This window comes from Geotrypetes seraphini, chromosome 7 (genome assembly GCF_902459505.1).
Source record: "Geotrypetes seraphini chromosome 7, aGeoSer1.1, whole genome shotgun sequence".
Taxonomy (NCBI): domain Eukaryota; kingdom Metazoa; phylum Chordata; class Amphibia; order Gymnophiona; family Dermophiidae; genus Geotrypetes; species Geotrypetes seraphini.
Window position 1 is genome coordinate 144597670 of NC_047090.1, and position 17231 is coordinate 144614900.

Sequence of the window (17231 nt, forward strand, 5' to 3'; positions counted from 1 at the left end):
GGAGAGTCGGGGCGGGCTAAAGGAGAGTCGGGTTAGGGTTAGGGCTGGCCAGAGGAGAGTCAGGCTGGCCAGAGGAGAGTCGGGGCGGGCGAAAGGAGAGTCGGGGCAGCATGCGCGGTATACAGGTGTGCACGGTATATAAAAATGTATTTACATAAATTACAGTTCCCCACACGCTATACCCATGTGCGCGTTTTACACGGGTGCGCGGTATATGAGTGAAAATACGGTAATTCATTCCTCCTATAGGGCTCGACTCGGTTAACAAAATATTCACAGAATATGGAAAGATTAAGATAAGACTTCAACCTCTATAATCATTAGTTTAAAGTAGAGGGAATAGTAAGAAATTTCTGAAATAAGCAGGTTTTCAACACTTTCCGAAAGATTGATCGATGAGAAAGAAGTCTAACTTTCTACCATACCATCCAACTTTCTTATCACATTCAAAAGCACTTCCAGAGTCATCACCGAATTCAAAGCATTTCTGTATCAAGACAGGGAGCTAGCCCTGAAATAACTGAAAAATGATCATTGAAAAAGCCCATTTCAAAACTGCCTAATGCAATTCCTGGGACATAACAATGAGCCAACAATGACCTACTTGAACTTGTAACTATGACCTAACTGTATTAGTAACTGTACTGATCTACCTGTACTAGCAACTCTATTGAATGTCCGTGTCAAACTGTCCATGATAACTGATCCAACCTCATGTAATGTAATCTGACCTTGAACTGAATAGGCAGAATAGAAATCCTGATTAACATAACATCTTACATCCTGTAAGATATGCATGTGAGTGGGGGGGGCCCGCTTATGTCCCACCCCTTGTCCCCTGCCCTTGCAAATTGCACATGGGTAAGTTAAGTGGGTATTTACATAATAGCATTTTGGGCAATACTAGCATTGACACATAACTTAGATTGAGAGCCTACTTGGGTTAGAAAACAGTACCTGCATATAGTATATGTAAACTGCTTTGATTATACCCACAGAAAGGAGGTATGTCAAATGTCCTTTTATCCCTTTACACACACAATGCAAATATTAGTATCGTAAACAGTTATGTACATAACATGCATGTAAACATTAGCACCTAGGTGGTTGTTAAATTATTACCGCTTATATAACCCAAGGGGATCTTAAGTAGAGAGTTGCACGGGGACAGAGATCCCACCCGTCCCCACCAAAATCCCACCCGTCCCCGTGAGGAATCCCACCTGTCCCCGCAAGGAATCCCTCCGTCCCCACCCGTCCCCGCGAGGAATCCCCTCCGTCCCCACCCTTCCCTATAAACTTCAGAAATAGTTATTTTATTTAATTATGCTACTGAATTAAAGGCTCTGGTAGAGACCCATTTACAAATAAGCAAAGATACTTTATTAATTTGGAAATATTAATTGGGAAGAATACATACTTTGTAAATGGGTTTCTACCAGAACCTCTAATGTAAATATAAAATATAAATACTCAGCTGATGAGAACCCACAAGCTGTCAGCTGAGGACTTCCTTTGCAGTTGGCCAGGGGTCCCTTTTGCCAAGCTTGGCAGGCAGCCGTAGCGTCCCTGAGTCACAGATGCTGGCATCTCAGTGGCTTATGGATGCTGCCAGCGACTGCTGCGCTTGGTGGAGGGGAGTTCTGGCCATCTCTAGAGGAAGTCCTCTGCTGGCGGTGCTTGGGGATCCCCACCAGTCACAGCAAGGGTCAGTAAGTACTTCAGCACTGTAGAAATAAAACCAGAAATGCATTTCCTTTTCTTTTGAACACAAAACAAAGACATCTGCCATATACATTTCCCAAAGCTAACATATTTTACCGGCCTTTGTATGAGGGAGGTCTGGTGCCCCAGAGTAAGGAGACCTGCAGCCATAGAGCACGGGACTCCCACGGGGATGAAAACAGGCCTACCTAAATTCTGGCGATGCAGGCATGCAGCTTAAATACAAGTTCACTTGCAAACACCTCTCTTTCTTATCTTTTCAGTGGGCTCCCTAAACCCAGTCTGATAATCTCTTCTTTGTTATTGCCCAAACCCCTTTGACATGTGGAAAAACACTTCACTGAATGTCCTCACACTGTAACTTCACCATTGATCATAGGTCTCTACTCATAACTCATTTGTTGCACATTCCCTCGATCTTTCTCTTTGATTCAGGAACCAACTGCCAGCAAACCTCCAGGCATCAAGACCTCTCCTCTGGTTCATATACAGCGCTGGTGATAGGTCTCCTAGTTATCCCCTCTGCTTTCTTACAGTTGTATCGCAAAATACAAGTTCGGCGTTGCGGCGGGAAACAGCCATGCTGAGCAGTGAGCTCAGCACGTACACAGCTGAAAGCCTTGCTTGCTGATTGGTCCGGCGGCCCCGCCCTGCCGTGCCGCCGGACCAATCAGCAAGCAAGGCTTTCAGCTGTGTACGTGCTGAGCTCACTGCTCAGCATGGCTGTTTCCGCCGCAACGCCGGACTTGTAAGCTGCATGCCTGCATCGCCAGAATTTAGGTAGGCCTGTTTTCATCCCCGTGGGAGTCCCGTGGGCCAGGGGGCGTCCTCGTGGGAGTCCCATGGGTCAGGGGGGCGTCCCCGTGGGAGTCCCTTGGGCCAGGGGGGGGAACCCGCGGGATTCCCGCGATCCCCGTTCCCGTGCAGACCTCTAAACTTAAGTCGTTTACATTAAATGGTGATCAGGTACTCCAAGCATTTCCCTATCTGTCCTGGTGGGCTCACCTGGGGCAACAGAAGGTTAAGTGACCAGCACGGGAATTGAACCTTGAGGCAGCAGCTCTAACCACCAAGCCACTCTTCCACGCAAGAATTGCCCTGCATGTGTTCTTTGTGAAACAGGCATGCTCCTTTTGGACGCTAACTCTTTGAGCACAATTTTGTGAAAGCCCTCTGATGCTTCATATGCGGAAAACATTTCCCCCCTCCCCCTTGTTCTTTAGCAGATCACCCCTAATTTAAGTGCTAGTTGCACCGTCAGATTTTAGAGTGCCAGCATTTTGTGCATGTAAATGTACACTTTGTGCATAAATGGCAGTGCACACAACAGTTGTTCTGTAAGTATATGTTAAAATAGCTTAGCACATAATCATAAGGGGGCGCTCACAGGGGAGAGGCATGGGCAGGGCATTACATGCTTAACCTGGAAAACACTATAAATTTTGTGAGTTTCTATGATGGCAATTACATGCATAAGTACAGGTATAGACTAGGTTTACAGTCTGTGTATCGTGAGAACCTATATCGTGGTTCCCAGTTGTAGTACTGCCCTCTAAATGTAACAAGTGATGCTGCAGTACATATAGTCCAGTCTTGCATACCATCATGCTCCCCTTACCCTATGTCCTCTTGCAGTAATTTTTCCCTTCTCTTGCAGCAATCCGTTCAGCGTCAGTGGAAGCCCTGCAGAGTAACAGCCTGAAGCAGCTGTTGGAGGTGGTTCTGGCATTTGGAAATTATATGAATAAAGGCCAGCGAGGCAACGCTTACGGGTTCAAGATTGCCAGCCTAAACAAGATTGCGGACACAAAATCCAGCATTGACAAGTGAGCAGTTCAGTTTTAAGTTTATAGCTGTCAGCACTGAAGTTGCTATGAAAGCAACCAGTTTTATCCAGGGATACTGGTCTACAGGTTCTAAAATGCCACACAGTCCATGCACATGTGTGTAATTCTCTGATAAATCACTGCGCGGCAGCCTCCGTTTATCTCGTGTCTAATAGGATACCATCAGCCCCACCTCTCCTGCTTCTCCCTGATAGGCAGATGTTCAGAACAATAATGAAAAGCTGAACTAAAACAGCGATAGTTAATGCTATTGCTGTACTATCGCCGTTTTTGTTCAGTTTTTCATTATTGTTAACCGCGTAGAACTGAGAGGTACTGCAGAATAAAAAATAAAATGTATTATTATTATTAATGCCGGCACTAGAAGCGACTAGCACTAGTGTTAGGGTGAGCAGAATGTTCAGAGGGCACTAGCTTGGGAAATAACACCCACTCTGAACCAATCAGAGTCTGAATTTAAGGCCCTGATTGGTCCAGGATCTTCCATTTAGAGATATGTGGGGGAGGGGATTTTGTAGTGGGACCCTGGCAGCAGGAGGGGAGTGGGTATCTTTCCTGCTGATCTTCAGTTTAAAGGTGGGGGGTCGGGGTGTGGGAGATCCAGGGTGTGAGGGGGAAACATTTTTTTTTGATGGGCACAGATGTTCTGCATGTGTAGCACTCAGCACAACTCTGGCCATTAAAAAAAAAAATCCTGCTCTTGGCCCGAACAGCCGAGTGGCAGGAGGCTGCTTCAGGACTTCACCTGCCACCCAGCTGTTTGGGGCTTCCCCTGCTGGCTTTGCGCATGTGTCAGTCACTTTCTCCAATGACTGATCAGATGGGATTATGGCAGACCTCTCTGAAACTGCACAATCGCTGTTATCAAATCGGACCATATATCAACACCAAAGCAACCCACAGGATTTTAATGTCCATTTTAGAGCATCCAGCCCTCTGTCTTTTTAAATATTTGCCTGAGCGATACCATCACTGTCCTTTGCCTCTGGTTCTGACTGAGCATGTGCACAACAGCTGTACTTACCACACAGCTCTGGTGCACATGCACCAGGCATGTTACTCCCCCTTAACTTCCCAATGCTCAATGCTAACAGCATGCATATAATTTGCATGCTATTAGTGTTGAATATTAGGAAGATTTTCCTGCACTGTTCCTGTGATAGCCCCTCTCTCACTTGTAAAAACTTCTCTTGAGCTCAAGAGAGTCCTAAGCAAAGAAGTTCTTTCTTTTTTTTTTTTTTTAAGTCTCAGCCCCACCGTTCATTCTTACAGAGTCAGCAGGAGCTGGCTAGAATAACTGTGCAGTCCACAAAACAATCCTACATAATATCCCCAGTTTTAAGTGCTCAGTTCATGAAAAGGAATTCATTATCTCTCCCTTAGTCTGTGATAGTCCCTTCTTGGAGAGTTTTTACTGCTGGCTTTTAGCAGGTCTGCTCCTCTCCCCCTTGATCCACAAACTCTTTTGAATCCAAATCAGATAGGAAAGGTTTATAAGCTGCTTCACATTTTACATTTTATCTTTATTTAATATACCACAAATAATAAATACATCTAACAGTTTACAAAAATAAAAACATGACGCCAGATAGAGGCAAAATGGCCCATCTGTAGCATCCACTGTCTTCTCCTCTCCCTAAGACAGTGGTTCCCAAACCTGTCCTGGGGGACCACCAGCCAGTCAGGTTTTCAAGATATCCCTAATGAATATGCATGAGAGAGATTTCCATACCTACGAAATGGAGATCTTCCTTCGGGGATGAAAGCCGGGCGTGATTTATGACTCGAGCTAAGTATCATACAGCATAAATTAATGCCTATATCAGTTTATAATTCTACGTTCGAGTTATTGCTCATAGAGAAAATAAGACGCTGTATCAATGATAGCCCTAATATAAGTCGAGTGACTATGATTGGCTCTGGTCACCGTCTTCAGGCACTTGAGATATTTAGTCTTCGTCTCTATGTACAATCTCAATGGGAACATAAGTTGCCATTCTAGGTAAAGCTAGTCCGGAAGATGCTCCAAGACTTCAGGAAGGATCCAATACATACCCTGACGCAGAATAAATGCTTGATGGTATCTATAAAAATTTGGAAAATTTACCCCACTGCCATAATTGGTTTTGCAAAGATACTAAAGCTATTCTAGCAGTTTTATCCAGCCAAATAAATTTAGTAAGAATATCATTTAATTTTTTATAGAAGGACCCTTGAAAATAAACCCGCAACATACTCATTTGGTAGCAAACTACAGGCAAAATGATCATTGTGACAGTTTGGACTCTCCCCCACCAAGAGAGATGTAATGGGTTCCAATGCTCACACATTTCTTTGACTTTCAGCAATAAATATTTTTCATTTACTGTCATCATGTCTTCCAGAGTTTTTGGAATCATGATACCTAAATACTTTATCCCCTCTTCCTTCCGAAGGAAAGGGAATGAATCAAATAATCTTTTTTTCACAATGCACGTTTAACGGAAGAACCTCCGATTTACTCTAATTTATTTTGTATCCAGAGAATTTTCCAAACCTATCAATCCCAGTAAATGCAGAATGGTGGATTCGGGATTCTTCAAATGAAGTAAGATATCATCTGCATAAGCAGAAATCTTATATTCCCAACCTGCATAAGGAATCTCCTGTATCTCCTTTGCCTGATGTATAGCCAACAACAAGGGTTCCAGAACAATATCAAAAAGCAAAGGAGACAAGGGACACCCTTGTCTAACTCCCCTCTTCAGACAGAAACATTCTGAAAATGTGTTATTAATATATAGTCTGGCTGAGGGGGAACTATGCAAAGTTTGAATCATTTGAATAAATCCAGATACTATACCAAACCAATCCATTGCCTGATACATGAAAGTCCATTCCACACGATCCAAAGAAACAGAGAAAGCCGGATCATTCATTGTTTTTGATAAAGTTAGCATATGAAATGCTAATCTGGTATTATTTGAAGAATTTCTTTGAGCAACGAAACCCGTTTGGTACATACCGATCATATAAGGGAGAGCTTTGGCTAATCTTAGAACCAATAGCTTAGCCAGAAGTTTACCATCCACATTAATTAAAGAAATAGGCCTGAAATTCAAAACCAACATGGGATCTTTATTTGGCTTCGGCAAAATTATGGTTAAAGATTTAGCCATAGTACCTGAAATACAACCTGTAGTTAGTTGCGTTTGATATAAATTTAGAAGATGAGGTAAAAGTATATTTTGAAATTATTTGAAAAACTCTACCGTAAAATCACCACCCGGAGCGGATCCAACTTTGAGGGACTTCAGTGCTGTCTGAAAAACTTTAAAAAACGAATCTTTTAAAGAAAATTTTGATTATGTAATTGCTATATTTTCTAGGAACATTTTCAAATCTTTTCATTCAAGATACTCTTGATTATGTAACTGTTATATCTTTAAATTTATTAAGACTTGATTGTCATGTGCCAGAGATTGGCTGGCTTTCTTTATAAGATGTGAACCACATAGAACTTATAAGGTAATTATGGAGTATAAGAACATTTGTAGTCTAATGTAATATATGCAAATAATGTGGTTTTCATTGTAGGAATATCACCTTGTTGCATTATCTGATAACCATTCTTGAAAAGAAATACCCCAAAGTTATAAACCTCCATGAAGAACTCAAGAGCATCCCCAAGGCAGCAAAAGTGAAGTAAGTAATTCCAGATGTGAAGAGGTGTTTAGGGTTAGCAGCCTGGATTTTTCTGTTTTGGAAGATCCTTCCTGGTTATTGACTTAAGGCTGACATATTCTCTGTTTATGATTTATGAGCTTTATTATCAGGATTTATTTTTTGCACATTTTGCATCTGTCTAAAAATATGTAAACTGCTTTGATTGTAACCACACAGAAAAAGTGACATATCGAGTTCCATTGGATCCCATCCACAAATTTTGCATCTGCCATAGGGTAATTAACCATATTTATGAGACAGATTAAAACTTAATAAGTTGACTAATGCAGGGGATGTCGACAATAGAGCTTTTTGTCGTTTTATCTGTAGGGTGGCATGAACTGTAAAACTGGAGAATTTAACGAAATTGTGTTTGTAAACTTGATTGTAAACCATCTTGAGCAAGTGATATAAAGGGGTCATTTTACTAAGGCGTGCTAGCCAACGCTAAATGGACGCATTAGCGTTTAGCGCACGCTAATATTTGGCACGTGTTAAATCGGCTAGTGCGCTTTAGTAAAAGGACCCCAAAGGTAGTTAAGAAGGCTGTTAGTGAATTCATCTGGTTGTGGGGCCCTGTATTTCTAATGGCCTACAGAAAGAAGGGGAAAAAAAAGCAGTGCTCTTGTCCCACATTCAGTGGAGACTGGGGCTGTTCTCCCTTGGGAAGAGGAGACTGCAAGGGGATCCGATCGAGACTTTCAAAATACTGAAAGGAATCGACAAAATAGAGCAGGAAAAACAGTTATTTACAATGTCCAATGTGACACGGACAAGAGGGCATGGACTGAAGCTGAGGGGGGGACAAGTCCAGGACAAATATCAGGAAGTTCAGTTTCACGCAGCGGGTGGTGGACGCCTAGAATGCTCTCCTGGAGGAGGTGGTTGCGGAATCCACCATTCTAGGATTTAAGGGTAAACTAGATGCACATCTTCCTATGAGAAGCATAGGGTGATATGGGGACTAAATCTATGCCAGGGTACACCTGGCGGGGCCTCCGCGTGTGCGGATCGCCGGACTTGATGGACCTAGGGTCTGATCCGGAGTTGGAAATTCTTATGTTCTTATTAATGAAACATCTCCTGCTTCCCAGAAATCAGCTGATTATACCAAGAGCGGGCCTGTGTGAATCGATACAGGTTTATGCACTAATTTAAATAAATACCTCTAGGATCTCTGCTGAAGAGAATTCAGCATATGCACTGGTCCCTTGAGTAACATAGTAGATGATGGCAGAAAAAGACAGAAGGGAGATCTATCGCTTTCTGCTACCGTTCAAAGGAGGGGGGGCGTTGTGTGTTTGTTTTACTGATATTAGTAACTAGGGGCTCCTTTTACTAAGCTGCGCTAGCCTCCATAGAGCTGGCGTTAGTTTTTCCGCATAGCGCGTGGGGTTAGCGTGCACTAAAAACAGGAGTGGGATCCCTAGGATAGTAGACTTGGGGGTGGGTCAGTAGAGTGGGCAGACCTGATGGGCTATGGTCCTTATCTGCCGTCATCTTCTATGTTTCTACCGCAGCTTAGTAAAAGGAGCCCTAGGTCTCATTGCATAAAATGGTACCTTCTCTAAAATAGAATGAGTTAGTAGTAAACTATCACATCTTAACAGTAACTTGTGTTTGATAACTGTACCCTTGATTGACTCATCCACTCTGCTTAGAATTTCTTGTCCAGCATGATTGCTTGTAAGGCAGTTTCTGCTACTTTTCTTTATCCTTTCCACCTTCTTGGGTATAATAACTGAGCTAGAAGATCCCCTTTCCCTAGTCCATATGTGGCATCCCTCCTATCCTACGTCCAACCACAAGGCCCCAGTATAGTCCAAACACCATCTATACCAGCTATACTAGTATGGCTGTTGCTTGAGCATACAATCCCTTAGGACCTTATCACCACAAGCAACCCAGGCAGTACATGAAGTGCACAGCTGCCAGACAGGCATTGGCTGTGTGAGTGAATATACTCCTGCAAGCACATCCTGCATCTTTATTTTGCTTATTATCCAGTTGAGATTTTTTTTTTTGCACTATTAAACTTTAGAAACCTGTTGTGAAAATTTTAATTTGCAGGAATATAGGTATGTGTGAAAAATCCTCTTCTACCCAGAGTCAGAACAGGGCGCCAGATAATTCACAAGTATTATAATATGACATGGATGGTCCCTGGTTTTGTTCTTGCATATGGAAAGCTCTGTACTGTATCTGTATAGGTCATTATAGATGTGAGTGCCTCACGCATAAGTGGAAATCAAAATCTTCGTCAGAATGCGATTGTAGCTATCAGGAGCAGACCTTGGAGCATCTACCTGGGTATCCCACAAAAAACAATAAAAAAACTGAGACTAATACAAAACACCGCCGTTCGCCTAATTTTCGGACTAAGAAAAAGTGACCACATCAGCCCCTACTATAAAAAGCTGCATTGGCTACCGATAGAAGCACGAATATTATTCAAATTTGCTTGCACCTGTTTTAGGCAAGCCTGGGGACTAGCACCTTCTTACCTACAAACTCACTTCATCCTACACAACCCCACCCGAACAACCAGAAACAAAAACATCTTTGCATACCCAAAGATAACAGGCTGCAGATATAAATCATTCCTGGACAGAACCTTTAAGTTCCAAGCGAACAGACAGCAAGTTTGGCTGAAAAACTACATAAACGAACCCAATCTGACATACAGCGCATTCCGAAAATCGATCAAAACCGCCCTTTTCGCCAAATTCATTGACTAAAACTGTCCCCTCCCTCACTAGGACTTCCCCCCCTGTAAATGCCTTTTTTCTTTCTCTCAAGAAGCTCCTTTCATGTATTCAGGTATTCTCTACCCATAGAACTCCAATTAATTCGTAAGTTTCCCTTTAGATTATTGTTTATTATTCAGACTCATTGTATGGTATTGTACTTAGACTTATTGTATTGTATTGTATTTAGACTCATTGTAATGTATTGTATTGTATTGTTATTTAGACTCATTGTACGGTATTGTAAGTAGACTTATTGTATTGTATTAAGATCTTTTGTTACTCGCTGAATGTCCAGCCTTCTTACAATGTAAACCGCCTAGAGGTCGCCTGACTAAGGCGGTATAGAAAAATAAAGTTATTATTATTATTATTATAATAACTCGGTGGCGATTCATAAGTAAGAAAGAGGCATTAAAGAGATTCATTCAGCTACTCTTGAGGTGGTCATTTGACTTCAGCATCTTAGAGTAAAATTAGACAGTAGTCACTGCAGTGCTGGAGAGTTCCACTATATTCCAGTTGTAATCATTTCTAACAAATAATCTTTCTATGTAAATTATACTGTCAAAAGCTTATTAGGACCTACCTCATTTTAAGTATTTTTATTTTCATTTAGGGTGAGGTTGAGGTTTTTTTTTTATTCAGTTTTCTATACCATTCTCCCATGGGAGCTCAGAACAGTTTACATGGCTTTAATCAGGTACTCAAGCATTCTTCCCTGTGTGGCCCAGTGGGCTCACAATCTATCTAAAGGATGTAAATTTTAAAAAACACCATCAACATCTTCTCTCACATCAAGCGGCATTATGGGGCAAAGATCTGGAACAATTGCTCACGCCTACTACTTATGGGGAATTTAGGAAACACCTAAAAACATACCTGTTCCTGAAGTATTTAGGCAACTAACCTGTACAATCCTACTCCACAATAACTGATCTCTAGTGCTGTTAATAACTAGCTTCTAACCTTGTTAATTCTACTTAATTTGTAACATCTTTTAACCATTGTAAACCCCATAGAACTTCACGGTCCTGCGGTATATAAACTGTTGTTATTATTATTATTATCTAATGTACCTGGGACAATGGGGGAATTAAATGACTTGCCGAGAGTCACAAGGAGCGGTATGGATTTAAACCCACAACCTCAGGGTGCTGAGGCTGTAGCTTTAACCACTGCGCCACACTCTCCTCATTTGTGGCCATATCATTCAGTATCCTCATTATAAACACATGCAATATATTATACTGCTCTATGTTATTTATTTTATGTATGTGTTGCTTATGGGGCTAATATGGTTTTATGTGAGGATACTGTAAATGTATTCTGTTATCCCAACTCACCACCCAAAAAATGACTTATTCTAACTCACATTTGCTTTTTTATTGCAAATTCCTCTGATACGTAAGAGAATGGTGGCTCTTTGAATACTATAGAAACATGATGGCAGATAAAGGCCAAATGGCCCATCTGGTCTGCCCATCCGCAGTAACCGTTATCTCTTTCTCTCTCTGAGAGATCCCACATGCCTAGCCCAGGCCCTTTTGAATATAGAAATAAGTACAGTTTTGGGATCACTGCCTAGCCTATGCGGAAAGGAAAATTCAACTTCTCAAGAAAATTCATAGGAAGAGCTTTTTGGCATTGAGCCCCCTCGTCCCACTTCAGAGTGAGAGGAACCTCAGGCTCACAAACTCAGTACTGCATGAGCTGAATAGTCTGTCTCCTTAAGGCCTTCAAGTGAATCATTTTAAACTTTTCCCCAAGTAAAATCTGTTAAAACTCAAACGAGGATGCATTTGAAGGGAAAGTTATACAAAGATGGTGATGGTGCCAATATCTTGTTAATATATTTAAGAACATGAATGCTGGCTAGGAATATCTAGGAAAAGTGTAATATCAATTGCATGAGTGACTGAGTTGCATGCCTCAGTGTCTCACTTAAAGCTTTGCTCTTTGCAGCATGACAGAATTGGATAAGGAAATGAACACCTTGAGAAGTGGTCTGAAATCTGTGGAGACTGTAAGTAATGAGCCTCAATTCCTTCTGTACATAAATGACTGACGATCCAGGCCAGATTGAGAGAAAAATTCAACTCTGGTGCATCATTTTTCAGAGAATCAAATTCACAGCAGCGATGATGCATCCCTTCCCTAATGAACTCTCAATGTGCATGTGAGCACGGGGAGATAGTGTCCTAGGGTCAAAGGTTGAATGCAAGCAGATTTCTGCTAGAAGTGTATTACTGTTTCATACTATGTCGCTTGGCAGCGCTGTCACTTTAATTCATTAGCAAGCAGGACAAGGAGCTCTGGACATGGCTACTTTTTATCTTGCTTCCTTTAGATAAATGTCTTCCCCCCCCCTTCCTGCTTTGCGTACTTGGCTCTTCCCTCCTCCAGTATACAATGGGAAACATCTGAGGGGCTGCTGCAGAAAGCTAGCGCAAATGGAAACACGTGATTAGCATGATGTCTGTGCACAAGCTTCTGGGCACTGGATGCAGAAAAGGGTGGTGCACAGAAGCTAACCCTGACCAAAACCTCATATTAAGAGCAGCGTATTAAAACAAACATAGCAAGGCTATTAGCTATTCAGTCCCAGTGCAGAAACCTTTAAAGGTTAGCACAGTGCAAGAACTTGAAGGCTGGGTCAGAGGAGGCATGGAAGGATGAGTTCATTCTCAACTCAGTCCTGCAGTACCCCCCTTGCCAATCAGGTTTTCAGGATATCCACATTGAATTGGCATAAACTTGATTTGCATACACTGCCTCCATTATATGCAAATGTCTTGCATGCATATTCATTGTGGATATCTTGAAAACCTGACTGGCAAGGGGTGTACTCCAGGACCGAGTTGAGAAGCACTGTTCTACAGTAAGGTCTCGAGGAGGATTTAATGACACTTTCTTCGTTTTTTTTGCTGTGAGAATAACAGTACCTTCAACTTTTAGACAGAAGGGGAGGTGACAATTCTGAGCACAAGCCCAAAATATTGATATTGTAAGAAATTATATGCAAGAAATTTGTGATGCTAATATTTATTCCCAGAATAGCACTTTCATTTTGCTGAGAAATGTGCACAGTACAAGCTGTCTCTGGCACAGGACATTGTGCTCATGCATCTGGTATGCTTGCCCTGATTAGCGCAAAAATTCTGCACGCTTCAGATTTACATATGATTAGCTTACTGCACTGGTGAGCAAAACTTTGGCGTTACATTTGCATTAGAAACCATGCACCCGGCCATCAGCACAGGGCTCAAATGCAAGCTTTCTGCCTCAGCTCCTGAGTGTCCACTTCCACGGGTTTCATTCTGCCTACCTTGTCAATTGTATCATTTCACTAAGTTATTATCGTTACCACACAAAACTACTGCATCTCTCATACTAGAGTGTAACTCCTGAAATACATAACATGGGAAGTGCCAGAACTCTCCAAATGATTTTCTGCAATTTATTTCTTTTCTGGCTTCTTTTTTGCCCTTCATCAGTGGCAAAACAGATCTTCCAAAACAAAGACTGTTTATTTTTTCTATTTAACCAGAGATGCTGCTTCAGCTAGTAGCTACCTCTTTGACATAACAAGCTACTAATGTAGAACGGTGAATACGTTGAGTATTTCTTTAACCTCCTCATGTATTTGAAGGCTTCAGAGGAGAGAGAAGTAGAAACATAAAAACAAGTGGAAGGGCATAATCGAAAGGGACGTCTAAGTCCGTTTGCATCCAAGTCGCAAGTCGTCCAAAGTAAAAAAAAAACAGCCTAGGACACCTTTTCGAAAAATACGTCCAAAATATTTTTTCTTTCGAAAATCGTCTAATTATACGTCCTGCCAATCTGATCGTCCAAGCCGCTAAATCGTCCATCTTTATACCACATTTCTGTCCAACTTTCCGTCCAAGTCCAAAACGCCTAGAACAAGCCCTGTTGGACATTGGAGGGGTCTGCAAAGTGATGGACTGAACACCCAGACATGCCACCTAAATAGTGGGGTACCTTAAAGGGCACTGCTTTGAACTTCACAAAAAGGGTGCCATGTCTTCTCCTCACTACAGCTCCCTTATAGGTCACGATGAGCCCCCCCAAACCACCTCCAGAATCTCCTAGACTCACTTATCTACCACCCTAATAGCCCTTATGGCTGCAGGAGCCACTTATATGCCAGTATAAAAGGGTTTTGGGGGTGTATAGGGGAATGCATAAGTTTAAGTATCAATGCAGTGATTACAGGGGCTTATGGGCATGGGTCCTCCTCTCTATGGGTCCCTAACCCACTCCCAAGACGACTTAAGCCACCTCTGTGGTGCATGACTAGGCTTTCCTATGCCAGGCGACCAGGTGATGATGGTCTGGAGGCTGAATTTTAAAGGTGTGATTACTATTTTTATGGGGGTGGGGGGGTCGGTGATCACTGGGGTAGTGTGTGGGAGTCTGTATTATGTGTTTTCAGTGCTTATCTGGTGAGTTTAGGTGGGTTTTTGTGACTTAGACCATGTTTTACATGGTCTAAGTCACAATGTCCAAGTTCCGTCAATCCTGGGCTGTATAACTTTCGGTTATACATGCTGTACGACTAAGTCTAAGCCGGCCCACATCCTGCCCTCGACACTCCTCCCGAAATGCCCCGTTTAGCTTTGGTCATTCAGTGGCACTATGTAGGCCTAGGTCATTTAGAAATAGGTTCAAAACCCGTTTTTATTATCGGCTCTTGGACGTATTGGAGAAATGTTCGTCCAAGTGCCGACTTAGGCCAGTTTTTGGACGTTTCTCTTTCGATTATGAGCCCCATAGCATTCTAAAACCATTTATAAAGGTGTGTGATTTTTTTATTTTTTTAAATAATAGATATTAGCAGTAAAATAATGGATTGGTGGATAATTTATTTTTAATTTTTTTTTTTGTGGTTGAACATGTTTTTGAAACTCTAAGGAAATCATTTTAAAAACACTTTCCTGAGTATACGGAACCCTTACATAGTTTCAAAATACTTTGCAATTGTTTTTAACATTTAGTATGATCTTTAAAAATACACTAGTCCAAATTTGGAAACTTTGTTAGCAAACACTTTGTGCCTTATGCCTTATTTTATTGTAAAAATGTAATCGCAACTTTATCTTCATGAAACACCATTTTGCTAAAATAGATCTTAATGATCACTTCCTGGATGACATCTTTTGGAAACATAGATCATCCAGTTTTTACAGCATCTTGCAGTAACACCTGTCAGTAATAGTACTGTAATAATTTTTTTTTATAATAGTACATTTGATTTTGGGTTGTTTGAAAAAAAATGTTAAGGTTCCTCTTTTTTCTGGACACTGGGACAGATTCTATAAATGGTGCCAGTATTTGTGACCACCTAAGAAACAGCTGCTGATTGCGTGTGAATCGTGCGTAGGTGCTGTTCATGGAATCATGGCTGTTTTTTAAAGCAGGCGCCTGAAATGTAGGCCAGAGTTTTCAAAGCCTATATTTAAGGTGCCTACGGAGGTGCATAGCGATGCCTATGTATGCCTAAGGCCACTTCTGGCACAGACTACACCCCCGGTGGACTTAGGTGTGCCTATGCACCTTTGTAGGCATTTGACCAGCACCTTAGAATGGTGCCTTCAATTTTTTTTAAAAAACATGCGCCATAATTAGTCAGTTAGGTGGTAGTAGGACGCCTACCACCACCTAATTCAGGGGTAGCGAAGTACCTCCTTGAGGGCCGCAATCCAGTCAGGTTTTCAGGATTTCCCCAATGAATATGCATGAGATCTATTTGCATGCACTGTTTTCATATGCTAATAGATCTCATGCATATTCATTGGGAAAATCCTGAAAACTTGACTGGATTGCAGCCCTCGAGGAGGGACTTTGACACCCCTGGTCTAACTTCAGTGCATCGTTTACAGAATTTGGCATGTATAGATAACTGCAAATATCAGTGGCAGTTTCAGAAAATGCTATTTACACATGGAGATGTTTGGGATGCCTAGAAATCAAAGGCGTATGTTAAGGCGTGCTTTGAGTGGGCTGAAAATTTATATGTGGCTTTCCCATCTTACAATGGGATTACAACAAATTTCTTCATCCGTTTCTGCACCAACTCAGAGGCACCCATATACTTTTATACTTACTTCAGCCAGGGCTTTCCATAAGGAAGTTAATCGCATCAATCTACTGGGATTCTATTCTGCTTCAAAATTTAAAACATAACTGTGGCGATTTCAAGCATCAATTACTGCCACCTATAGGAACAGTTCTCTGAGATCAGGGAATAATGCATATAAACCTTGGCACGACTATGTGGAGCCTATAAATTGCCATGTCCATGTATAAGTGCCAGCACTTATATTTAAAAGCTGCTCTTTGTTTTCAAAATGGCTGCTTCCCCTATATGTGCCAGAAAATATACATGTATTTTGCCAGTGTCCTATGTATTTTGCCAGTGTCCTATGTATTTTTAAAAGGTTCATCTTTCAACAGAGCCTTTTGTAAAATACAGTGTTCAACCTAGATATTTTAATTCCTCCCTTGATGACCTAAGCCATAAATATAGGCAGGATCCCTCCTACTACAGGAAAAATATGTAGGGTCTCCTATTTCAAAGCGGAAACAGTTCCAAATTTGTTTCATGCCACCGAGGAGTCAAAATGTAGTTGTGAAAACTACAGAGTAGTTCATGTTCCTGAGGAAACTAAACAAAACATACAGCATGCTCCTTTTTTGATGGACAGCTGTGAAAATGTGATGCTGGCAGATGTTGTTAAAAGTCTTTTAATCTCTCTTCAGGAGCTGGAATACCAGAAGTCTCAGCCACCACAAACGGGGGATAAATTTGTGTCCGTTGTTAGCCAGTTCATCACGGTCGCCAGTTTTAGTTTCTCTGATCTCGAGGATCTTCTAATAGAGGCCAAAGAGCTGGTGAGCAGCCTGTTTTCATGGGCTTTGTGGGATATCATTCTGTGTACCTTGTGAAACACATCAAGACCAGCAGAGGAAGGAAACGGGATTTGTTGCAAGTTGTGGTATCTTTATACTTGGGCCAACAACGTAAGGTTGTTCAAAGATGTGATTGTGCTTGTTGCTCCTTATTTATCATATTTTTCACTCCATAAGATGCACTTTTCCCCAAAAAAAGTGGGTGGAAATAAGGGTGCGTCTTATGGCGTGAATACCACAATCCTCCCCCCCCCCCCCCGGTACCTTTTTGTAC

At 41.7% G+C, this 17231-nt stretch overlaps 1 protein-coding gene across 1 annotated transcript in view; it reads left to right on the forward strand.

Moving 5' to 3' along the window:
- DAAM1 (dishevelled associated activator of morphogenesis 1) overlaps window positions 1-17231 on the forward strand; it is a 342176-nt gene that overhangs the window by 309218 nt on the left and 15727 nt on the right. The window contains 4 exon segments of the mRNA XM_033952248.1: window positions 3383-3551; window positions 7149-7256; window positions 11990-12050; window positions 16808-16939. Coding sequence (XP_033808139.1) covers window positions 3383-3551; window positions 7149-7256; window positions 11990-12050; window positions 16808-16939 — 470 coding nt within the window.